Source organism: Danio rerio, chromosome 12 (assembly GCF_052040795.2).
Source record: "Danio rerio strain M-AB ecotype USA chromosome 12, GRCz13ab, whole genome shotgun sequence".
Classification (NCBI taxonomy): domain Eukaryota; kingdom Metazoa; phylum Chordata; class Actinopteri; order Cypriniformes; family Danionidae; genus Danio; species Danio rerio.
The window spans coordinates 18,817,689-18,834,033 of record NC_141032.1 but is presented as its reverse complement, the minus strand read 5'-3'; the positions used below and the strand labels follow the sequence as shown (position 1 = coordinate 18,834,033).

The 16,345-nt window shown below is 34.9% G+C and overlaps 1 protein-coding gene across 4 annotated transcripts in view; it reads right to left on the bottom strand.

Annotated features, from left to right (window-relative positions):
- kif20bb (kinesin family member 20Bb) overlaps positions 1-16,345 on the bottom strand; it is a 28,132-nt gene that overhangs the window by 10,928 nt on the left and 859 nt on the right. For all 4 annotated transcript variants that reach the window (XM_087276051.1, XM_087276053.1, XM_087276052.1 and 1 more), the window contains exons 4-24: positions 16,174-16,293; positions 15,901-16,039; positions 14,611-14,795; positions 14,404-14,461; positions 14,115-14,312; positions 13,750-13,861; positions 13,592-13,663; positions 13,364-13,513; positions 13,081-13,243; positions 12,731-12,988; positions 12,504-12,640; positions 11,073-11,193; positions 10,537-10,741; positions 10,157-10,218; positions 9,935-10,054; positions 8,721-9,751; positions 8,434-8,572; positions 4,946-5,068; positions 4,796-4,856; positions 4,578-4,688; positions 3,445-3,548 (exon numbers count right to left, since the gene is read on the bottom strand). In XM_087276051.1, the coding sequence (XP_087132177.1) occupies positions 3,445-3,548; positions 4,578-4,688; positions 4,796-4,856; positions 4,946-5,068; positions 8,434-8,572; positions 8,721-9,751; positions 9,935-10,054; positions 10,157-10,218; positions 10,537-10,741; positions 11,073-11,193; positions 12,504-12,640; positions 12,731-12,988; positions 13,081-13,243; positions 13,364-13,513; positions 13,592-13,663; positions 13,750-13,861; positions 14,115-14,312; positions 14,404-14,461; positions 14,611-14,795; positions 15,901-16,039; positions 16,174-16,293 (3,669 nt within the window). The remainder of the gene's footprint in view (positions 1-3,444; positions 3,549-4,577; positions 4,689-4,795; positions 4,857-4,945; positions 5,069-8,433; positions 8,573-8,720; positions 9,752-9,934; positions 10,055-10,156; positions 10,219-10,536; positions 10,742-11,072; positions 11,194-12,503; positions 12,641-12,730; positions 12,989-13,080; positions 13,244-13,363; positions 13,514-13,591; positions 13,664-13,749; positions 13,862-14,114; positions 14,313-14,403; positions 14,462-14,610; positions 14,796-15,900; positions 16,040-16,173; positions 16,294-16,345) is intronic.

Below are 16,345 nucleotides of genomic sequence, written 5' to 3'. Positions count from 1 at the left end.
CATTCATTATTAATGATTCATTCATGTTATTAAGAGCGCAAAAAGCATGCATGCTGTTGTGTATGTGATCAGCCTCCAAGTCGAACAGAGCACACACATCTTAAGGTGAGTACCTAAATGGTCAAATACAAGCAAATGTCAAAATGCTGCCCTTATTGATTATTCACAATAACCCCCATTTGTTATAAAGAAAAAACTGAACATGAAGATTTAAGAATGCAACGGCAAGTGAAAAATAAAGTTTATTTCATTAGTATATTTTTATTTTATTGTATCTATTTCCTTTCCACAATTGTAAGACATTTTTGTTAGTTCTTCCGATTCTGCTTCAGTATTTTATATATATATATATATATATATATATATATATATATATATATATATATATATATATATATATATATATATATATATATAAATTAGGGGTGTAACGATATTAAAACCGAACCGAAATATCACGATACATATAGAGAAACTCTCGTGGCGTACCGCGGTACTCTCACGCCCCCTGCTGCCCATTGTTGAGGTTGATGTCACTTGTCTTAAAATAATTGAACCAATTCAAACACATCTTTGTAACACATTTGATTAAATTGTTTTAGTAATAATGAGGTTTTGTTCTAAATATTATATTCTAAAGTTAGTAGTTTAATGTATGTCTTGTCATGTGACTTGAGTGAGCATCACACTGGTTACTATTGTATGTAGGATGGCTGCTTCACAAATTACTGAGATTGCAGATCCCCCAGTCACATTTAAGTCATCTGTGTGGGAACATTTTGGTTTTCCAGTAGAGTACAGAAATGGAATTTGTGTCGTAGACAAAGCGCACGCCAATCTGTCTTAACCGTTTCACGAAACTTACTTATAAGGAAAAACATTTAAAAAGTGTGGTAATGTCACAATGTGAGGGTGTAAGCAACAGAACTGCCAACAAAAGTGATTTAATGTACAAAAGTGAAACCGGAATAATGCCCAAATATATACAAAAAGAGAAATATTTGCACTAATAAAAATAGTATTATAAAGTAGCAAATTCAAAGTATCAAACAAAAATAAGTTAAACTCCAGCAAGGGGACAATAGTGAAGCCAAACAAAAGAAAGAAATATAACAAAACAATTCTAACTCCTATAACCCCTTTTACCTCGCTAAAACTGATGAAAAGAAAAAAAGGTCTTCAGCGTCTTCCCTATTCTGAACTTTAGAATAAAATAAAAACAAAGATGATGTTCACCTCTTACCTGATGTCTTTAACAATACATTTTCTACGTGTTTGCAAAATGGAAATCGTATGACATTTTCCCTATTCACCTTACACTGAGAAAAGAGTGAACTTGAGGAGATATAGCTTGATATTGTCGGGAAGGAGCCGAGCCAAAAAATAACATACAAATCAATTGAAATAAAAATGTACAAACCTCACAAAATTTCTTAAAGTGGGCAAAAGTAATGCTAAATTATTTTGCCCAAACGAAAGTTAAGCAAAAACAACGAAAATCATAATCATGTCAGAAAAATACACGAAAAACGAGATCAAAGGAAAAAGCGCTCTCTCCCGCTCTTACTGACATGCTTTTTATATTCCCGCGCTACGTCGCCAAAATAATGTTCCCGCGCTACGTCAACTGTCGTGAAGGCGGACCTACATAAATGACTGGCATGGAGGGAGCGGGAGAGAGAGAGAGAGAGAGAGAGAGATCGGGAGGCAAACATACAGCCGGCTACAACCCTAACATTAGTTTCAGACACAACTGCAATGTATTTTACTTGTGAATATGTCAAGTAAAAACACTTTACAAACACATTATATGTATTTGTTTTCATTAATTTAAACGGAAACCTATCTATCTAAATGAAACCTTAGATAATCAAAAATGAGCGTCTGTCTGCACAGAGATCAAGCCTCTCACCTGAGAATGTGGATATTATGGTGTTTTTGAAGATCTTTCACTGGTGTACACTGCAGTTATTTAATTAATTTTAGTTTACTTAGTTAAGATGGCTGTACTAAAGAGAATAGTTTTTTCTGTCTAGCCTATATTGGAGGTATTTATTTATTTTTAGTTGTTTACTCAGCTATCCTGACTTTACTAAAAATGTGATGAGTTATTAAAGTTAATAAAGAAAAAGTTAAGATGTTCTTGTTATTAAGTGAATCTATTGTTCTTTCACATTGCTGTAAACATGACATCAACCCTAACCCCACAGCAAACAGAAACCGAACCGTGGCTCCAAAACAGTGAACCAAACTGAACCGAGCCTTTGGTGTATCGTTACACCCCTAATATATATTTCCTCTAATACTTTTTGGACATAAGGCCTACTGATAATTGTTTTAAACAATCAAGATCACAATTTTGACAAAATAATCATGATTATGATTTTTCCCATTATGGAGCAGCCCTAGTGGCAGATATCTAAAATGTTTCACAGATGCGTAATATCTAGACCTGTCAGGATTCAAAATGAAAAATATTTCATCAATGACCTACAGCCAATGAGAGCAAGATACAAGGTAGAAGGGAGTTCGGGGAGTAGTTACAGACCACGATATCAAGAAGCATGGCTTTAGCTCCGAGAAAGACTCTTCTGTCTATTTGGACCCAAAAAACGAAGGCAAGTTTAGGAAACCTTTGTCTTTTTCATATTTAGTCTGGGATGCTACCATTTCCAGTCTGCACTAGGCATGGGATGATAACTGGTTTAAAGGTTTACAGTGGTTTGAAAAACTCAAAGTTTTAAAACCGCCAAAGTTTTCTGTTAAACTGTTCCTAAGGTGTGTACGTTTTTTTTGTTTGTTTTTTTTTTTACATGTATTTTACAACTATTTTAGTGTAACAGTACATCCTGCAGAAAAGAAACCTCCACACCAAATGCTACTGGTCAAAATTTAAAAAAAATGTTTTTTGATATAAAATATATTGCATTCAATGAGGGAAAAAGTCATTGTTTTTTGCACAGACATTTAAAAATAACTTGTTTTGGAGCAGTAATCATGATACTGTGCAACCATGATATTTTTATCCAAGGGTATCATACTATCAGAATCTTATACCGGGCAGTGCCTGCCTGAGATCTCACATGATATTGCTTTTCTTATCACTTCTTGTGTGATTGTGAAATGTAATTTGCGACCCAGACAGAGTTTTCAGCGATTATAGTAACTTGATGCTGTATATAACCTCCTGTCACCAATTCATAGACACCAGATTTTGAAAATCATGCAGTGTGAATTTTGTTTTGCCTGGCATCAGCAATATCCAAGTGTGTTTTCTAATTCTACTGTTGGTGCCATCTGTACCATGTGCAATTCTGTCATCACACGGCATTCGCTTGTATTGCATCATCAGCTTACTAATTCTGAAAGCGAACCGTTACTCAGACGCAGCATTTTAAAAACTACCTCGCATCTCGGATGGGTTAAAGACTTTTAGGTTCTTACCCTGGTATGTTCTTCAGGTCTCTGGGCCCTCCCATCTTCTTGCTGAGAATGATCAGACACACCAACTCTTGGGTTTAGATTTTTTTCCTGCAACGTTGCAAGATCTAAGAAAAACAGAAGTTTGTGGTGTTTAGGTGTTATATTATGATACAAATACCAGTGACATTGTGAAACTGATAGCCTTTAGCCCTCATCCTAGAACCATATTTTTAAAAGGAACACCCTCATCTAACAACCATCCTACAGTTAAACAGTAAAGTTTTACCATTTTTTAAATTATTTAGCCAATATCAGGGTCTGGCAAGAAAATGTTTAGCTTAGTAGAACAAGTGTTTGGACAGCCCTGACCAATGCTAAGACTGACAGAATGCTATTTTTACGGCAATATGGCAAGGAACTACATTCTCGTTTCTGTGTAACAATCAAGAAAATTTGATGCTGTACCATGACTATTAGCAGGCGCAAAACCATATCACAGCACCTACAAATAAGCTAACTTCAAGCCACAAGAATCCTTTATTGTGTACATAAAACATAAACAATGACTTTATTCAACAATTTCTTCTCCTCAGTGTCAGTATAGGGCACGCATGGGCATCCGGAGGGTTATACTCAGAAACATACACAATATACTGACACTGAGGAGAAGAAACTCGAAAAGTGTTTTCTTTGTGTGTGTGTGTGTGTGTGTGTGTGTGTGTGTGTGTGTGTGTACACAAAAGGATTTTCGTATATGGTCTGTTTTGAGGATGTTTTCTGGAACCTTTCTGGACATTGAACATATTTTATGTGAAATTTGAGAGCTCATCCTCCAAAGAGATTAACAAATGTCTATTTGATATTAGGGTTTGAAATTAATAACATAATCCTCATTTTTGGGTGTAGATTAATTCAAGTTAGATTAATTTGTCCACATGTAACAATTAAATTAATGAAACAAATAATCTATATCATTAAAAGCAATTAACAATAAAACAAATGCTGAAAGACAAACATCTTTTCTTGTTTTAAACTGGTAATGTAGTAATGGTACATTTGCTATATTACTATCCTAAACTGAACCTTACAGATGTCTCTCAGTGTTTTGTCTATTAGAGGTTTATACAAACTATTATTAGAAAAGAGTGTGTCACCTTTAGTTATGAATTCAATCTCAGTCAGTCTGGGCTTCAACAATTCCTCCTCATCTGTCCGTTTAACCTCTGTGTTTAAGGTTACAGGAGTCTCTTCAATCAACTTACTCTCTGCAAACACAAATCAATCTTACAAAGGTCAAAATATAATCTGATTTTGCTAACACCAAATGGTTCTGCAGAAAGAAAAGGTTTAATTGAAACGACACACAGGTTACCTTGACAGGGTGTTTGGAAAAGCTGTATATTTTCCTGTTCTATTACATGGTTAGACTGCTCCTGTGAGTGAAAAGAAGTAGAATAATCCAGCATCTAAGACCTGATAAAATCACAAACAGAACAAAGCCAAGGGAAAAAGCAGCACTCACAATCTGCAGTGGATCAATAGTTTGCTCTATACAGCTTAAACAGGGTCTCGGCTGATCCTTCATCTTCTCTGCCTCACACAGCCTCTGCTGAAACATTTTGCTTTCTTCACTCAAGATTAAAATCTGAGGAGGCAAAAGGCACTGTTAAAAAAAACAGCATTTCTTCTGCACAGAGAATTACAAGGTGGCCACCTCTATTAAATCTTGTACCACCTTCATCTTTTGACAAAAATTAGACAAGCAGTCACTGCTTCCGACAGACACAAAGTGATGCTCAAGCACTGGTCATGTATTTAATTACATTTAACCTCAGTCTTTTTAAATTGTAATGTTTTACTTGATAAAACTACAATAATGCAAAATGTGTTTGTTTCAAGTAGCAACAATTTCATGATCGGGATACCACATTCGCCTGATTCTGAGAACAGAGTTGAATATTTAGTTTATATTCAATAATATTATCAATATGACTTCACAGACGATTAGATGAGAACAAAGCTATATATGATACTTTATCTTATAACTATAAGATAATTTTTCCAAAATTGCAAATCTACAGAGAAGGAATTGTAAAGTATAAGAAAATAACTCACAATATTCTTAATAAATATTGAGGAAAAACTTAAAACTGAATCAAAATACATGTGACCAGGGCTTGACATTATCTTTTTTGATCAGTAGCCTCTGTGGCTAGTAGTTTTCCAACAATACAAGTCACTTAACATTTTTACTAACCACAATTTTGTTGTTGGAAAAATATATTTTATATGCATAAAATTAGACTTTGGCATGCTAAAATTAATTGATTTAGATTTTGTGTTATGTCCACACGCCTCCTCATTCATTAAACTTTTTTTTGTGTTCTGTTTAAACTTGCTACATCCGGCTGTTAAGTTGCGACATATGGAATACCGTTTCCGAGTCGCTACTCTTTTGAATTGAAAAAAATATTCGTTTATGACCACCTTTCAGTCATATCTCACATTAAAGGGAATTTTATGTGAAATCATGGTGTACACAACAGTCTTTGCACTTGCTGCATCACAAACACCAATATTTTAACAATTTATAAAAAAAATTATCACTTTCTTGCTATTAGATATTGCCATGGATATATATACATTGTGATTGTGATTTTTGAAAGCAATACAGTGCTTTGTAAACATTTATTATTAGACATTTATTATATAAAATTTATTATACCACATTTAACAAGCGGATAAGCATGAGCAAATGGGTTGTGGTTTCATAGTGTCGCATTGCAATTAGTTTTTATTTTACATTTATTTTACATCCCATCCCCCCACCCCATTCAACGAACATCAGGAAACACAGAATAACTGTAGTTTGGAGCAAGCAATTAGATTACATTAAATTTGACATTCGTAGTATCATATGGGAGTTAAGTGTCAAAGAATACTTTGACGTCGCCAATATAGATTTTCCACACCGTCAGAATGCCCAGTTTAGCATGGTTGATCCAGACAGTTCCAGATACAGTATTTCCAATAGTGAATGCAACCAGTGCTTAAAAGAGAGATCATCAGGGGGTTTCCACCTCTGTTCCAACATTTTCTTTGTAACAGTTGCTTTTAGGGGTAATTGAGAGTTATCATTCAATAATAACAATACAGGATCTTTGGGGAAACTAATTTTTGTAACTTTAAATAAAATGTCCAGCACAGAATCACAAAGTTTTTGCACCTCTGGACATTCCCACATCATATGTAAAAAGGTATCTGGACACTGAGATTCACAGAACTTTAAATAAAGGATATGGAGATAAACCTATGATATGTCGTATACGTGTAGTTACATATGCCGTGTGAATAGTTTTAAAGTGAATAAACTGGTGATTAGGGTTTGTGGAAGCATGGAATGTACTATTTCCCAGTCAATAGTTGTATTGGGCAGAGACAGATCAGATAGCCATAGTCTTTCTTTTGAGAAAGTATGCATATTAATATTAGAAAGACAGCAGAGCTCTGCTTTTTAAAGAAAACTACATTTTAAACATGATCTTCAACCAGCCAAAGAGGCTAGTGGGAGTGACTGTCTTAATTCGCCACAGCTCGAATCTAACAGCATTTGGTGAAAGATAATGTCATGCCCTGCATATGACATATCTAAAGTATACAATGAACACAAATATACAGTGAAGGAACAATGGAGTCACCTTGTAGGCCAATCGGCTGCTAGCATAAAACTGGTTCTCTCTATAAACTTCAGATAGGATCTTCCCATATGCTTTTCGACGATTGCAAATAATAAGCTCTGTGTTCAAACACTGTTCATTACACTGACATGTTTTGTCCAACTGGATAATCCTCAAACAAAAATACAACTTTTAGGACTTTTGGATCTTAAATGCAACTGCAAGAACTTAAAAGCTAACATTAGGCTATAAACAGACTACAATACCTTCATGATGCTCGCCTGTGACTTCAGCACTACCCTGCTACAGACAACTTTTCTAGCTTTTCTCTGTTTATTATATTATAATCCAAGCTCTATAATAAAAACAAATAAATACGCAAATGCACATAGACCTACAGGCCTTTCGGATAGTTTTTTTTATGTGGGAAATACATTTTGTTTTACTTTACAGTTGTTGTAAAAGTTTTAAAACTGTATCTTAAAATGTGCCTACATAGTATATCATAAGACTAAATAAGTGTATCGCTCGCGTGCAATACAGCCCGCTTACCTTAGTAACAGACGACAGAAATGAGGCATGAGGGACAAGTTAATGTGCCTGCAAGTTCCATCATGGACACAGAACAACATTCTTTTTTTTTGTCACAAAGTACAGTGAAAAGCACAGTTAAATGTGTTCAGATGACAGTTAATATGTATGTATTTTTTTCACAAATTTATTCACACGTTTGCATTACTGAGAGCAGGAAAGAGACAAGCTGCACTGGTAAGCAGTATCCCTGTAATAACGTTTAATTAAAATAAATATTCAAAAAATTAATCTGTCTCTACGGTTTTTACAAGTGAAGGCATTATCTACACACAATATGTATTTCCAATTAGAAAAAAACTACAAAACTCTAAAATACTATTCACGAAAATACTTAAAGCACAGACAAATCCAAATGCCCAACACAAGAGAGCTGCGTTCAAGACCAGTGAAGCTCGATGACGTATAATGTCTCCAACATCGCCTGTGGTCCTATTTAGCAACTTTATAGCAACCGTCTTTTTAAAGAAGCTTAACCGATTTAAAAAATCAAGAGTGTGATGTAACTTATGTGTTTTATGTTGTAGAATAAAACGTGAAAGTATCTTGAGTTTGTGTTTGCCACAAACCTTATTTAAGCGATTTAACCGAACTCCGACCCGCTTCTGGGTTTTTGCATTTAAATTGACGCCATAGTTCCTCCACTTTATAAAGAGTTTGGTAGAATTACAACTTACAATGTATCATGATCTAATTCAACATGTACATTTACAAAGCAAAATAAAAGCAGATTTTTACCAACCTGTTTCTCTAAATTTTCTTTCTGAGTGTTAGCCTCACATAACTGATCTCTGATATCAGATCGTTCCCGCTCTACCTGCTGCAAATCACAGCGCATGCGCTCAATTTGATTGTGGCCATCGTTCACATGTTCTCTCACTCTGCAAAAAGACAAAACTCAAATCAGTTGATTTTCCTTGGTTTGATGATTTATCAACAAGAAATGTCATTCGAAATCTAGTACATTTATGAAACTAGAAACTCAACAGAAACAAGAACCTTGTGTTTTCTAAAAATTTGAGGACTTACTTCATAAGCTCTTGGGCTTTTGTCTCGAGCTCTGTGTTTTTGTTAGACAGATCCTTCTCCATTGCAGTTATTCTCATCTTTGCCTTATCTCGTGCCTTAGAAATCTCATTTGTTACAATTGTTTGCACTACGCTCAGAATCTCCTCTTGCTGGTTTAGTTTGCTCACTGTTTGTATGAGGTTGTCCTGCACGGTTTTCCAGCAATCATCATGTTCTTCGATTTTCTTGTGCTGATGTTTTAGAGCAGTCAGCTCCTCCAGAAGATCAGAGTTGCTTCTTATTTGAGTCACAACTAAATTTTGTGCTTCGTAACGGTTTAGAAGGCTCTGGTACTCTTGAGCCATGGCATCACGCTCACTTTTAAGCCGACTACAGAGTTCCTCTAGTTGACACACACTTTCTCTGGTTTGCTTGAGCTCCTGCTCCAGGTCACTGATCTGTCTGCTTTTCTCCTGAGATAACGCGACCATTCTTTCACATTCAGCTTCCTTTCTATCACGTGACAGCTGGCATGTACTGAGTTCTAGACGCAGATGAGCAGCCTCTATCATTAATGATTCAATAGTTTGGGAGTGACTGCAAGACTCTTCTTGATGTTCCCTGATCAGAGCTCTGGCAGTATGGAGTTCTTCTGAAAGCTCATTAACCTTCTTTAACTGATTGCCCAATTCAGTTTGGATCGTTTCGACCTTTGAGCTCATCTCATTGGCTCTCTGTTGAAGTTCATCCAACTCGTTGGCAAGAGCCTTGTTCTCATTTGTGACTTTGTTGACCTCTGCTCTCTCCATTGCTACAGTAGCTTCATGTGTTTGAGTTAGCTCTGACAATCTATCAGAGATATCTCGCATCGCTTTCTCGAGTGATGCATGCTCAAGTTTAAGTTGATTTAGCTGGTCATCTTTCATTTTTAGTTCTTGCTGAAGCTGTTGATTTTTCTGACTTGTCATTTCATCATGCTCTTCATTCAGCTTACACTTACAGCTGTTTTTGAAATGTAGGATTTCTTCTCTGATGTTGTTAATTAGGGCCCTCTGTACAAGAGCAAAAAGACAGGTTATTATAGTCCAAATGTGTAACTGCATGTACAATTAATTATTTTTTTCATAGAGGAAGGCTAGGGACTTTTGTGTGTGTGGGTGCACGTGTGTTTTAGCATTAAAGACTTCAAAATTGTATAGACAAACTTTTAAAATGGCAGGGTACTGCAAACTTACATCCTTACTAGCTGCCTCATCATTTTGTTCCAAAGCGGTTTGTAATTTAGATACCATGTCGTCTTTCTCCTGGCAGATAGACATGAGTTCCTGACATCTCACTTTCTGGTTTTCATAATTCTAAGAGAAGCAAAAATTAACAGAAGCCACACGGTCAATGATAGCAATCTGTTCACAGTAACATCAGATATTTATCTTGGAGAAAACTTTATTTCAATTTACCCTGGTTGCCTCGAGAAGTTGGTCATTTAAATCCTGCATCTGAATACAGCTTTCTTCAAACTCTGGAGATGCACAGAATTATTTTTTTTAAATTTAATTATATATATAGAGAGAGAGCCAAAAAATAGATTAAAAAAGACAACAACAACAAAAAGATGTGTTTTCAAAAAAAGTGTTGTTTTCTTTAAAGTCATTTAATACCACACCGTCAGGCACAAACATGGAAAATCACCAGATTGTCACTTGTTAGATATTCTGCAATCACTGCTGTAGCATGTAATAAGCAGGGGTAAAAAAATAAGCAGGGGTACCACACCGATCTGTCAAATCTAGATGAAGTCTGTTGCAGTATTAATTAGCCTTAAGGCAACTGAACTCACCTTTAGATTTGAGACTGAGTTGTTGTTGACTTTTCAGAAGTTCCGCCTTTATCTCCTCCAATTCTGTCCTCAGATGACTGAGTTTTCCAGGTGATTCAGGGGCATTGGCCAGACACAGTTGCACAGACTCTGCATCTCCCTTTATCTTAGTTAGATCGCTTCGCATTGCCTCGATCATGGTATCCAAAAGCTCCATCTTGGCTTCCTAGAATGATGAAATGAATAAAAAACATTATATTTTATATTAAAATGTCGTCTATCATTAGTTTTTTCTTTCTTAAACTAATACATTTTAGTGTTAAAAAAAGTCACAACAAAACAGATTTAATAGAACTAAAAAATAAAAAAATCCACTCAGACCTTGTCATAAAACTTTCTATTAGCTAAAAAGTGTGTTTTTCTTTAAATTCAGGGGTCACATGGACTCTAAATAAAGTTGAAAGCCATGTACCGAAATAAAGAAAAACAACCAAAATAGAAGATTACTATAAACAGGTTAGTGTTAGTAGATTATCTGGAGTTAAACCTGTATTTACTTTTGCTGCATTTTCATCTGTAGTCATTTCCTCAATTGTCCTGTTGACCAGATTCTTCAGGATTTCCAGCCTCCTTTCTGCTCTTTCTTCAACAATTTCTTTCTCTCTTTGGAGACGTTCACTGAAACATTAAAAGACAGCTATACAAATTAACTTTGATAAAATACTAACAAACTAACTCAGTACAGTTTGTACCAAGTACCACACAGAAGCTAAATGCTACATCTGCATCCCACCAATATGATATCTAGGAAACATGCCCTATGTGCCATGCTTTCATACTACACAGTGAAAATCAGTATGTGAGCTGCATAGTATGTCTGAATTCATGGTAAATGATTTATAATAAAAAAATGGTGAAAAGTACCAGGACGAGCCACTACTTGAAATAAATATTCTCAAAGTGTTAGTTCACCCAAAAATGAAACCCTGAACCCATTTGTCTTCAGAACACAAATTAAGTGAAGTGAGACTTGTCAAGTATGGTTTTACCTCACACATTTTGAGTGAGGAGTGAGAGCACACACACCTCTGCTGGCTAAAGATCTTCAATTCCTGCCGGGACTGGGAATCAAACCAGCAACCTTTGGGTTACAAGTCCAACTCACCATAGCAAATATTTAGATATGCCCCTAAGATATTTTAAAAATAGAAAATATTCTTAAAACTCTTATTTTAAAAGACATCAAGATACCAATCAATGTCCAGGAAATACCAAAAAACAATTAATACAAAAAAAACTCAGTAGTTCAATCAGAATATTTTCAAGCTATGGGAATAATGTTGAGTGCACATGAAACAAAAATAAAGGGCCCTATCGTACACCTGACACAATAAGGCGCAAGATGTGTTTGCTGCGATGTGTTGCTATTTTCAGACCTCACAACTCTAATTTTCCCGTTTTGCGCCACATTGTTTAAACAGCAAATCCATTTGTGCAACTTTGTGGACCCATGGGTATCCCTGTCTAGAAAGGTAGACCTCAAAGGGTCCCTTGTGAGGGAAACCAGAGCACACCAGAGGAAACCCACACAAACATGGGGGAGAACACGCAAACTCCACACAGAAATGCCAACTGACCCAGCCGAGGCTTGAACCAACAACATTCTTGCTGTGAGGCGACATCGCTACCCACTGCGCCACACTAAACTGAAGATTCTTAACCAAAATATGATGCATGTTTGTCACTACAATGAATTCTGTACATGCAGTTGTTGCTACCTGAATTTGAGAAGTCGTAAAATTTGGTTGTTACTCTGACAGAAGTATTGAACTGTTTGTGTAAAATCAAGATAAAAATCTAGACAGAAATTCGCACAGCCATTTATACTACTTTGTACCTACATTAACATTGACGAAGCATGTTCAAACTAATGTTGTACCTGTTATAACAGAATGAAATTTTAGATTCAGTGACAGTGGTCAACTTGCCTGTAGTCTTTTTCCATGTTAGAAAACAGCTCCATAAACTCTGTGGTGACTTCTTCACGAATACGGGCTTCCAAAGTTAGTTTTTCAGACTCTTCCTTGATCAGCTTCTCCTGGAGTTCTTCAATTTTTACCTGAAGCTGTGGCATAAATAAATATTAATTAGCATATTATATAGTTAAGAAAAATAATTCTGAAAATTCATGAAAATGGAAAAAGGTTTTCAGTACCTCACACAGCTCTTGATTTTCCACAGTCTCTAGCACAGTTCTGTCCACTATGCTCTCATCGTCACTCTCCACCTCTTCCTCATCCATGTCTTCATCATTTTCATCTTCCTGCACGTCCTCTAGGCTCATCTCCCAGCCCATAATCGAGCTTCTCCTGGTCCAATCCTTCTTGTCAGCATTGTTGATTATCATGGACACATCTCTGGCAGATCTTTTGAGTGCAATGCTTGGAGCTGGTTTAGGGTTGAGGACAACTACCTAAGGACAAAATAATGTAAGAACAAAACAATTCAGTGTCTTAAAACTGTGCTTCTATTCAGTTAATAATGACACTAAAGGATCCTGCAGACCTTCTGAGCCACTGCTGAGAACTTGAGAACGTTCAGAGTTTCATCATACACTGAAGCACACTGGTTTATGTTAATGATCATGCAAGCTTTTCCACGGCCACAGAAATACCCCTGCAAATAATGTGTGAGCTTGCTCTCTCTGAAGGGGATGTGCTGATGAAACCTGTGCAAACAGTCATATTAATGCAGTTTTAGTCCCAATTTTGAAAGGAAATGTAAAGAAATATTAAACAGGAAAAATTTATCTAATTAATTTAGTAATTAACATGGACATTTTTCTCACTTGGACTGAGTTTGGTTGAGCCTCAGGGCATTGATGCATTTTCCTAGAGTTAACAGGGAGGTGTTGATATTCCCAGCTTCTTTTAAGCGTTCTCCTCTATTCTGAGTCCTTGCACATCTCTCAGATCCAGCCAAATCACATAATGACAACCTTTATTATAAATAAAGAACAAATCAATGGTTTCATGTTAAATTAACAGTGCAGCATATTAGTATGGAGGTCACCTACTCGCTTATTGTCTGGACTCGAGGAACACCCACATCTTCAATCCTTAGCATCCGAATGGAAAATATACTGTGGCTATAGAGAAAATTTGTTATATTTACATTTCACATCATTTTGAAATGTAGATAAATTAAATGTTAAAATATTTTAAACAGAAATACCTTCTGCTTGAGATGTTGTTGAGTTTGGTGGATGAGAAACTTTGATTTTTCCTACCAATTTTCACAACTTTTAATGCTTCATCTGCACTGTTAACCTGAACCCATTTTAGATCTGATAAAAACAAAATGCGACAAATTCTATAAATAACCATATAATGTAATTATAAACAAACTACCATGAAAATAAAATGCTGAAAAAATATATGTGCATTATGAATTATTAAAGAAAATAAAATTAAACTATTTATACATTTTAAACATTTATACTATAACAAGTATTATTTACATTTTTATTACAGTTATTACACTTTGTACACATAAAATGAGTAAAAATTAGACTTAATAATTAAAAGTTATATGATTACCTTTAACAAAAGAATTGCTTTTAACATCTTGGGCTAACCGCAATGCATTCCTTCTGTGAGAGCCATTTGGAACAAAATCAAGCAGATCATGGATGCTTTCATTGTAGATTTCACAAAATGAGACCCACACTGAGAATTTAACATGAGAGTCCTCATCCAAATAGACACTATCTCCATTCATGTCACTAGATGTGGAGCCTAGAACGACAAATCAGCATTGATGAAGATGCTTGCAACAACTGACACTAAATTTGTTTCTGCGAAAGATAAACCATTTGTTAATGCTTACTGTCAAACGATGAACAACTTGAGCTGGACATGCTGGACAAAGTTTTCTGGGAGTCATTCTGATAAACATAAATAAACAATCGTGATGAGTATTGCTAAAACAACATACTATACTTAAAAAAATAATAACATATTATACTTAAAAAAATAATAATAATATATATATATATATATATATATATTAAATAAAATATATAAATAAATGTACATCTTTAAATCGCCGCAGAAGGTTTCTTTTATTTGTAGCTTCCTCATCTTGCTGCTCTTTGGTGAGTCTTGTGAAGTCAACACATCGGTGAGGTTTGATGTTATTTTGCAAATAAATTCTGCCTTCTATGCTGTTAAAAATCACGTTTAATGACCGGGGCAAAATTCCACCATCTGATTCAGGGCCTATAAACAAACATAAGTATGTGTCAATAAACAGAACAGATTAGGGCTGGGCAATTTAGCCTTAAATCAAAATCTCAATTAATTGAACATTTTTACTTGATTACAATTAATGAGCAATTTTTTTTTATTTAATTATTTCTTTTTTTTTTTGGCCTCATAGTTTACTGACAGGTTTTGTCGAGTAAATAAGCTGACATATAACAAGTGGGAGATTTTTGAATGAAGGATGCATTACTTGATTTTGAAAAAATTGAAGGAAAACACACTAACTACAATCTATTAATTTAACGTTGAACAGCTAAAATTAAAACACACATTGCCTAAAACAGTGACTTTTTCCTTATAAAAAAGTGAAAATAAATAACTTGCACTTTTGGAAACAAGATAAATTATTTTCAATGTTTTCATATTAAAAGTTGAAAAAAAAGCAGTATCTCTATATCTTCTATCTTGTAATATTTTAAACAACGAATTTTTTGCATTTTCTGTAAACAATAATTTCAATGTAAATAATAATGTTATTGTAAAAGAAAACATGCCGTCTCAAAGCATCTCTGGCATTGCTTCCACTTATAGTCAATGTAGTGCAAACGTGCGACGTGTAGTTACATTTTAACTTAGGCTGTGACGGACCAAACCCGTGCGTTCGACTTAGAAGTATAAATCAGCCTTAATAGACCGGGGTTACGTGACTCCACACAGGAAGAAGGGAAAGTAATTTAAAAAATTGACCTGGAAAATTTAGATCAATTTTTGGTTCTTAATGTCGATTTGGATTACTTTTTGATTAATCGCCCAGCCCTAGAAAAGATATACACAAAGCAGAAAACTATTGACTTTATTCTGCAATGTGGCAGTTGGCTCATTTTTGCGATTGCAACTAAATTACAATAATTAACGGCAGAAAATTGTCAAACTACTTGTTCTACAATCAAGTGTGTTCATATATAAAAAGTAGAATATATAAAAAGAAACATAAGTTTGCAACATCAAGCAGCATAACAAGCTATTTTTAATGTCTAAACATCAATAGGAGTGAATGAAACCAGAAGTCTTGAGCCAAAAAGTCATACATGAAAAATAAAGTCAATATTAACATTCTTACCAAGAAAAGTAAATGTCTTCCCAGCATTGGTAACTCCATATGTAAAAATCAAGGAATTCCCTCCGTCCAAAACTTCTTTAACAAGACTTTTGGTTGTTCCATCAAAAATCTCTTTCTGAGTTGTTTCGGGACCGTACACCTAAAAATAAATTAAGCTTAAATGTCTTGTTGAATAAATTATACCTCAAAAATACTTAATACTATAATATATTATATTATATATAATATATTCCTAAAATATATTTCAAATAAATGACTGTAGAGGTGTCATACCTGTGAGAATTGAAATCGTTGTGCCAGTTGTGGTCCAAATCTCTCACTGTGTCTGGCAGTCAGAGATGCTTTTGGTGCCTTCAGAATCACAGTATCTGGAGGCTCAATGGAGATACAATCCTGTTGGATGAAGTTACACACATAATAACATATTACATAAGGGGAATTAAGT